Below are 9,228 nucleotides of genomic sequence, written 5' to 3' on the forward strand. Positions count from 1 at the left end.
GATTGGTAGGTCAACATGGCGGAACTGATGATGTCGACCTCGCTCCGGCCGCTCCCCACCGACCGCTCTTCCTGGAGGTAATACCCCTGGAACTTTTGGATTTCTTCGTTGGCTCAGTAGATGGCGTTGCGCACCATACTCTCGTTGCGCTTGATTGTTCCCTCCAGCCGGTGTACCGGCGACAAATGCGCCACCAAAAGTAATCGCCGGATTGGTTCGTGCTAACTAGGGGTGTCGAAATGGGTAGCTGGTATTGGGTACCCGCATACCCGACCCGTTACCCGTCGGGTTTCGGGTACCCGCTACCCGACATAAGCGGGAACGGGTTCGGGTTCGGGTATTGAGTTTCAGGTTTTTGCGGGTATCGGGTATACCCGATAACCGCTTATATACCCGTTTAAATATAAATATTCAATACAAACTCGAATTCAGTTTATAATGTTGCAAAACACGTCAAAAATTAAATATCAACAAAAAAAAGACATTAATCCAGCATAACAAAACATTAGATATAGACTTCCTATACAAAACCAACACATCTTTAAAAAAAATCAGTATTTTAACAACCAGAATCAAATGTTGATAGGCACTACACATTTTGAATTTGTATAATTAAATTTGAGATACTATGATTTTACTAGATCGTGACGGTTGTAAGCGCGGAGGTATCGCTCTTCTGCGACGGACTCCGCCAGAACCCGGCACCGTAGAACTTATCCATCATCTGCTTCTCGAGCTCAACGTGATGAATATATTTTAAACGGGTCGGGTACGGGTACTCGCCTGGCGGGTACGGGATACCCGTACCCGACAAGGCGGGTACCCGTCACTGTGCAGGTCGGGTAACGGGACAAAGATTTGGGCTACAAACGGGCACGGGTACCCGTTTCGACACCCTAGTGCCAACCTCCGGATCTTCGGAGATTGACAAGAACGCCTTGAACAATTGCTCCATCTCCGCCGGAGTGTACGGTGTGAGGACACCGCGAGTAGGAGGAGTCGGAGTTTGGGAGGGGGCCGTCGACCTCGCTCTAGGTTCGGGTGTCCACCCGTATAGCCCTTCGGGGGCATCTTGGTCATTGATCGGGTAAGGCCGGTAGCCACCTGGAACGCCCGAACTTTGGGTTTGATGAGGGGCCGAATATTCCGTTTCCGGACTAGGAAACAGTTGTGAACCGAACCAATCGGGGTTCCAACCGTGGGAGCCCGGAGGGTGATCGCCTTGGCTGGACATTGTTATGTTGTATGAGTGGAAGAAAGATTGAGAATGGAGATGAGAGAATGTAGATGAGAATGGAAATGAGAGAATGTAGATGAGAATTGTATAGTGTGGTGTAAATTTTTTGGTGTGAAAGTGGGGGTATTTATAGATGAAAATGTGTATTTTTAGGGGAAAAAAATTTAAGAAAAATTAAAAGTGGGTAGAAAACGAATATATTTTTTTTGGGAAGTGGGAAAATATTTTTTTTTATTTTTAATAAGTTTTTTAATTAATAACCGATTTTTTTTAAAAAAATTCAAATGCAACGGCTATGTCGTTGCCCAATCACTTCCGGCCATGTCACCTGCTCGCTTGATAAGGCTCATTTCATGCATCGGTTTAGGGGTAAAATGTACGCTACTTGATCAGTTTATCGCGCAAAGCAAGTGTTAAATGTGCAGGAATGCCGCTTGACCAAGGCAACAAGGCCAAACTGATCAAGCAAGTACAATAGGCGAAATGAGGCAAGAAATCGGGGAAGTTGATCAAGGGGAGTAACCAAGCAGGCAAGGAGGGGACCATAGGCTTCCAGAAGAAGGACACGCGAGGCAATGAGCTGGATGGTGCGCATCATTCTGTTAGCAAAGGCAACATTCTAGAATGGGACACGTGCTGATATATGAGTCGCAAGGACGAAGCTGAGTCATGTATCTGTTACTGAAAAGCGTCGTCATTCTAGAAGGAGAGCACGTAGCAATAGATGAGTCGCTCGCACTCAGCATGAGCGAATATTCCCTGCCAATATCGTTATCCAGCTGGAGGTCGTGCCTATAAATAGAGGATGTGCCACCACATTAAAGAGATCCGTTCATTTACTTTCCGTCTTTAGTTTAGTTTAACTTAGCTCTCTAGTTTAGTTCAGTTCTCTAGATATCTTAGATAAAGTAATGCTTAGTTAGAAAGGGTGATCGAAGGAGCGCTGCAGAATACTTGATATCTATCGGCGTATTCTTAAGTTTCCCGCCGAGGATATCCTTGGTTTTACTTGCTTTCGTATTTTCCGAAATGTTAGCTTAGTTTAAATTTCACGCTGTACTGTTCTGAGTTTAGTTTTAATCAAAGTTGCTTTCATTTTCATCATGGTGTTTACTGTTTCACGTAGTTAATTTTCATTCCAGTCTGAAATTCACTTGACCCAGTAGTTAAAATTTCCTTGATCAAGTTAGTAATTTAAATTCTGTCTAGAGTAAAATCAGTAGGTAAAAACTCTCAAAGTTAAAGCGTGGCAGCAGCCAACCCCTGTTCACTACTCACACACTTGATACACTAGCTTCTTTGTGGGATCGACCCCGAACTTGCCGCTTTACTGTTAAAGTAGTGAAAAATTGGGAGTTTGTAAATTACTTTGGTAGAAAACAAGTGAGAGCGAGATTGCATTGATCAAGTGGCAATGACATTTGCTAACTGATCCAACCGGTTCGGTTATCTTCCATATAACTTGATCCACAAACTATTCGCGCCCATTCTCGAGCCCCCTTCCAAAATGGCGCCGTTGCCGAGGAAGCATGGTGTTATTTTATGTTTGTGTGTAGCGTATAGATGTATATAATTTTGTTTCTTTCTTTTCTCATTTTTTTTTTTTCTGTTGATGAGAAGGTACCACCGCGGCAGCCACTGGAATCACCCTCTTATATACAGAGGCACTAACGCTCATTGGAGAGTCCAGGAAGCCGACATCGTTACCACTCGTTATAGAGCCGCACTGACTGACCAACTGACCAGCGAATAAGAAGGAGAGCAGAACGCGCAACCTAAACCACCACCACCACTTGAACAAGCAAAAGCAGAGATGGCCCTCGTCGCCGACGACTCAAGAATTGGCTCTCTGCACGCTCATGATGAGAAGGAGCCCACACATGCCATTGCCGTTACTCCTGGGATGCGGACCATCACGATCAAGTCCGGAGTACTGGCCGTTTTGTCCCATTTTTACGACCTTTCAAAGGAGTGTCCGTATGCCTTCCTGGAGGAATTTTGTCGATACTGTGATATCCAGCCTGTACCAGCTGGATCTACATCTGAGGACTATAGGCTGAAAGCTATCCCCTTCGTCATGAAGGGTGATGCTGGAGTATGGCTGTCGAGACTGCCAGAAGGGTCCATCAAAACATGGGCCGAGTTCCGAATGATCTTCCTAGATCGTTTCTTCCCCGCGTCAAAGACAAGTGCCCTCAAGAGGGAGCTTACAGAAGCCAGACAGTAGTACGATGAGCCCCTCAGCCAGTATTGGGATAGACTCCAAGGGCTGCTTCAAGCATGCTCCAACTACAAGCTGGGGGAGCGGGAGATCTATTCGATTTCTATGGTGGACTGACAGTCGATAGCAAGAATGATCTAAACCTCGCAGCCCAAGGGGATTTCTCAAAGACCCCATTTAGCCAAGCAAAAAACATCATGGAAAGGCTTATCGAGGCTAAGCGCTCGTATGAGACGTCCCGAGGGCAGTATAAAAGAGGGGCAGTGCATGTAGCAGAGGCGCGCAATGATGAAAAGTTGGAGGCTCGATTTGAGCAAATGGAAAAGAAGCTGCTTGAGGCAGTGGAGAAAGCCAGACCGCCTCAACCCCCTGCACCAACAGAGACGCAGTATGCGCCGCCACCGCCTCCGCCAGAAGAGCATCACTACTACTATTGCGAATTCCCCCCTGAGGTAGAGTCGCTGCCCCAAGTAAATGCCGTGGGTCACTGGAATGCGAGTGGTAACTGGATTCAGGGGAAGCAGAGAGACGCTCCATGGAGAGACCACCCCAATTTTAGGTGGACTAATCAGAGTCAAAGCCAACTACCTCAACCCTCAACACAGCAGTTGCAACCCCCTCTGAAGGGCAGCCCAACTGGCCTGCTCTGATCCAGGATAAACCAAACACTGGAGGGAATAGAATACAAAGCGGAACTCAAGGGAACTGGTCTAATGGAGGACAACCCAACTGGTCAAGCAGACAATCGGGGGGAAAATGGGGATACAAACTTCAGGGCCCACAGTCAAGCAACCAGGGAAGACAACCAAACAACCAGATGGTCAGCTACGTTCCACCACACCAACGGGGAAATCTGTACCCTGGAATTCAACAGCACAATCAGCCGCAATACCAGCAAAAGCATTATGGGCAATATGACTACCCGCAGCCCAACTACAATGGGGGACCGCCGAATCAAAGATACAACCGACACCCCAACGATAGTCAGGGAGATATGATAGTACCGCACCATCCTAACAATGCAATGCGGGAAATCCAAGAGGCTCAGAAGGAGCAGTGGGCGGCGTTGGAGATGCTGACAAAGTAACTTTCGCAAGTTGCGATGTCATTGGGCGAGCTGAGAGGAAATGAAGGAAGGATTCCAGCCACTGTGCAGATACCTGGTCGTGAAAACATTAGCGAAGTAACCCTGAGATCAGGAAAAGCCTACCAGGGCCCTACTCCACCTGTGGAATCTCCAACATTTACGTCTGGGCCGAGCCATGAAGGAGAAGGAGAATCCAGCGGAGCAGAGCAAGCAAAAGGGAGTGAAAAGGGCAAGCAAAAGTGGGAGGTGAATCCTCAGAGGAATATCGGAGAGAGGAAACTGAGAAAGTTAAGCCATATCCATACCGTGGAATGGTGACAAGAAAGAGGGATGACACAATCGATGTAGCAAATATGTTCAAGGACGTGGAGATGAAGGTGTCACTCTTGACAGCGTTAAAGATGCCCCCGATCAGCAAATTTATTAAAGACTACTTGGCAGGGGAGGTCAATGAGGAAGGTAGAATGATTGCAGATGAGAATATCTCTGTCGTGATCCAACGAAGTGATCTTCCTTCAAAGAAGACCGACCCGGGGATGTTCACTCTCCCTATTTCAATCGGAGATATCCAAGTAGAGCACGCGATGTGCGATTTCGGGGCATCCATCAATGTGCTGCCATATACTATCTATGAGAAGCTTAGAACGGCCAAGCTCATTGACACTGACATAATGATCCATTTTGCCGACAGGTCGTGTATTAACCCTGAAGGAATTCTGGAAGACGTTATTGTGAAGGTGAATAACTTTCTGTACCCAGCCGATTTTTTCGTAATCAAGATGACGGAGCCAGCAACAAGGGAGTCGAGTGGAGTCCTACTGGGACGGCCGTTCCTGTCTACGGCCAGCACCATTATAGACGTCCGTAATGGGACGATAAGCTTGGACTTTAATGGAGAAAAATTCACGTTCAATATAGATGAAGCCATGAAGAGGCCAGCCGACAACAAGAACATATACTCGGTAGATGTGACGGAACCCTTAGTACAGGAATTTTTGGAGGAATAATTCTTAAAGAGGTAGTTCAATGACTCCGCTGTAGACGAGGAGGTCGAGAAATAAGTAGAAGAGTGGTATGATACCATGAAGGTTGGAGAGATGGACAACCAGGCCATTGCAAAAGCAATAACGGATTTCTGCGAGCACCCGAAGCCAGCTGGGTCAAGTGGGACAACTCAAGTATCTAGCCTAGCGAAGCGGCTTGATCAAGGCAAGCCAATGGAAAAAGAAGTCGCAGAAAATCCTCTGCCTACTGAAGAGCCAAAGCCCGCGAAGGAGTTAAAACCCCTTCCAGCACATCTTAAGTACGCCTACCTGGGGGAGGAAGAAACAATGCCCGTCATCATCAACAGTCAGTTGACCCAGGGGCAGGAAGACAGATTGTTGAAAGTGTTGAGAAAGAATCAGAAGGCTATCGGCTGGAAGCTGACAGATTTGGTGGCATCAGCCCAGACTTGTGTATGCACCACATCCGACTGGAAGAAGGAGCCAAGCCATACCGCGACCAACAACGGAAACTCAACCCCAACATGAGGGAAGAAGTGCTCAAGGAAATTTTCAAGTTGGTATCGATCGGAATTATCTACTCCATTCCCGATAGTAACTGGGTCAGCCCAGTACACATGGTGTCCAAGAAATGAGGAATCCAAGTCGTGAAAAATGAAAAAATGAGTTGATTCCGACTAGGCCGGTCACGGAGTGGAGGATGTGCATAGATTACAGGAAGCTGAACCAAGCTACAAAGAAGGATCATTTCCCTCTGCCATTCATTGATCAAATGTTGGAGAAATTGGCAGGGAAGTAGTACTTCAGCTTTTTGGATGGTTATAGTGGCTACTTCCAGATAGCTGTAAATCCAGATGACGAAGAGAAGACGACGTTTACCTGCCCCTTTGGCACTTACGCTTACAGGAGGATGCCGTTTGGCCTCTGCAATGCCCCGGGCACTTTCCAAAGATGCATGATGAGCATCTTCTCTGACCTGTTGGAAGACTGCATTGAGATCTTCATGGATGACTTTACTGTCTATGGGGACGACTTTGATCAAGGGCTGCGTAGCTTGAACAGGGTATTGGAAAGATGCCGCCAGAAGGACTTGGTGCTGAATTTCGAAAAATGCCATTTTATGGTTACTGAAGGAATAGTCCTGGGCCATGTAGTGTCGAGCAGGGGAATAGAGGTCTACCCAGCAAAGGTGGCGGTCATTGCAAAGCTGCCGTATCCTATAAATCAGAAGGAGATCAGAGCCTTTTTAGGCCACGCTGGGTTCTATAGAAGGTTTATCAAGGATTTCCCAAAGATAGCCCAGCCTCTGACGAAGCTTCTCCAGAACGATGTGGAGTTTGAATTCTTTGATGCCTGCAAGGCCGCGTTCCAATTTTTAAGGACAGATTGATAAGTTCTCCGATAATACGCGCCCCCGACTGGAATCACCTCTTTGAGGTAATGTGCGATGCTAGCGACTATGCGGTGGGGGCAGTATTAGGTCAGAAAATCGAAGGAACGAGTTACGTCATCTTCTACGCGTCAAAAACATTGAATCAGATACAGAAGAACTATGACGTGACTGAAAATGAGATGCTATCAGTGGTTTTTGCATTTGAGAAATTTAGGCCATACCTGCTGGGGTCCAAAGTGATAGTTTATACTGACCATGTTGCGATCAAGTACCTATTGGCTAAAAAAGAATCAAAGCCAAGACTGATCAGATGGGTCCTCCTCTTACAAGAATTCGACTGGGAGGCAGTCGACAAGAAGGGATGCGAGAAGAGAGTGGCGGATCACTTAAGCGGAATTTTACAAGAAGATAATGATGAAGATATTCCAGACGCATTCCCTGAGGAGCACCTCTACCTGATCAAGTCAACATCTGACCGACCGTGGGTCAACCAAGTGGAAGAGGTTGATCAAGCCGAGCAAGGAAGCAACGGGCAGCACACGCGGAAAGAGCCATGGTTTGTAGACATGGCCAACTGCTTGGTGGCAGGTGAGCTGTCTGGAAGTGATGAAGCTACAAGGGCACATAAGCTAAAGCTTAAAAGCGACTTCCGATACTTCTGGGATGATCCTTACCTGTGTAAAATGGGAGCAGATCAAGTGATCCGACGCTGTACACCAAACTGGGAGCAAGAAGATGTGATGGTCCACTGCCACGCATTGGCTTGTGGTGGTCACTTTGGACCAAAGAAAACAACAAGGAAAATACTGGACAGTGGATTCTACAGGCCTCCATCTATTGAGATGCTTGTGAGTTCTGCAAGAGGTGCTATCGATGTCAGCTTACTGGAGGGATATCTACAAGAGATGAGATGCCTCAGGTCCCCATTATTGTCTGTGACATATTTGATGTATGGGGAATGGATTTTGTCGGACCTTTCCCATCTTCTGAAGGCAATCTATATATCTTAGTAGCGGTGGACTATGTGTCCGAGTGGATCGAGGCAAAGGCAACAAGGACATGTGAGTCCAGAGAAGTGGCGAAGTTCTTAAAGTCAAATATCTTTACCCGCTATGGGGTGCCACAGGCTATTATCTCGGACCAAGGAACTCACTTTGTCAACAGAACCATTGAAGCCTTTATGAGAAAATATGGACTCCACCACCGCCTCTCCACACCCTACCACCCGCAGTCTAATGGCCAAGCCGAAGTATCAAACAGAGAAATCAAGTCTATTTTAGAAAAGACGGTCAATCCCACGAGGAAAGACTGGAGTCGTCGTCTGGAGGACTCACTCTGGGCCTACAGGACAGCATTCAAAACACCTATCAGAATGTCCCCACACCGGCTGGTATTTGGGAAGATGTGCCATCTGCCGGTGGGAGTGGAGCATCAAGCTTACTGGGCAATCAAGGAAATGAATATGAATACCGGGGCTGGAGCTGCAGAGAGGAGAATGCAGCTACAAGAGCTTGAAGAGCTCCGTCCGGATGCCTATGACTCTACCATGTGGTACAAGGAAAGGACTATGATGTGGCTGAAGGGGCTGGCAGCGGAAGCGTGCGTACAAAACGGATCACATGAATTTGATCTATTTAGCAGATTATTTAGACAAAATGTATTTGCGTAATTATCACATGTATCATGCTCATAACTTGAATTAAAACATGCTTTAGCACATAAAATTCCTAAAACATGCTTACTACGGAATTAGCCAATTTACCTCGTTGATTCAATCAAGAATCGATGATGGCTTGCTCCGTCTCCACGTGAAGATCTTCAATACAAGACCTCGGATATTCTGACTGGTGTCCCGGACTATACGCTGATATTTGTGTAGGCAAATCTCACCAACGTACTAGGACTCGAATAATGGAAGACAGAACTCAGCTCACGGAGGGAGCACAATTTTCGAAAACTCTCTCAAGAGGGGGGGACGAAAATTTTGTAAAATAATTGTTGTGTTTTCTGTCTCCTTTATTCTCCTATTTATATAAGTCACATATTTGGCCCAATCAAGGATCTAAGGAAGAATCTGGAACAGGCCTCACCCAATTAGCTTTTTACTAATTAAATTGAACCCACAATTTAATATAAGCTTATATTGGAATATTACGAGCAGCCACTACAGAAGTAATATTGCACTGCCTTCCAAATCCGAAATTACAAGTATTCCGGGTTTCCTTTAATAGTATTTGATTTATTTCCCACGCTTAAGATGGAAACATCCATTAATTAATTAATGTC

General features: G+C 46.3%; 1 protein-coding gene across 1 annotated transcript; it reads left to right on the forward strand.

Annotated features, from left to right (window-relative positions):
• Positions 1-4,898: 4,898 nt before the first annotated feature.
• Positions 4,899-5,552, forward strand: LOC121776691. Its single transcript, XM_042173874.1, has one exon. It carries the CDS (start codon positions 4,899-4,901, stop codon positions 5,550-5,552), a length of 654 nt encoding a protein of 217 aa, XP_042029808.1.
• The last annotated feature ends 3,676 nt before the right edge of the window (positions 5,553-9,228 follow it).

Source organism: Salvia splendens, chromosome 18, assembly GCF_004379255.2.
Source record: "Salvia splendens isolate huo1 chromosome 18, SspV2, whole genome shotgun sequence".
NCBI lineage: Eukaryota > Viridiplantae > Streptophyta > Magnoliopsida > Lamiales > Lamiaceae > Salvia > Salvia splendens.

Excerpts from the sequence above, each read along its gene's own strand:
- LOC121776691 (XM_042173874.1), top strand. The coding sequence starts at position 4,899 with ATGTTCAAGGACGTGGAGATGAAGGTGTCACTCTTGACAGCGTTAAAG.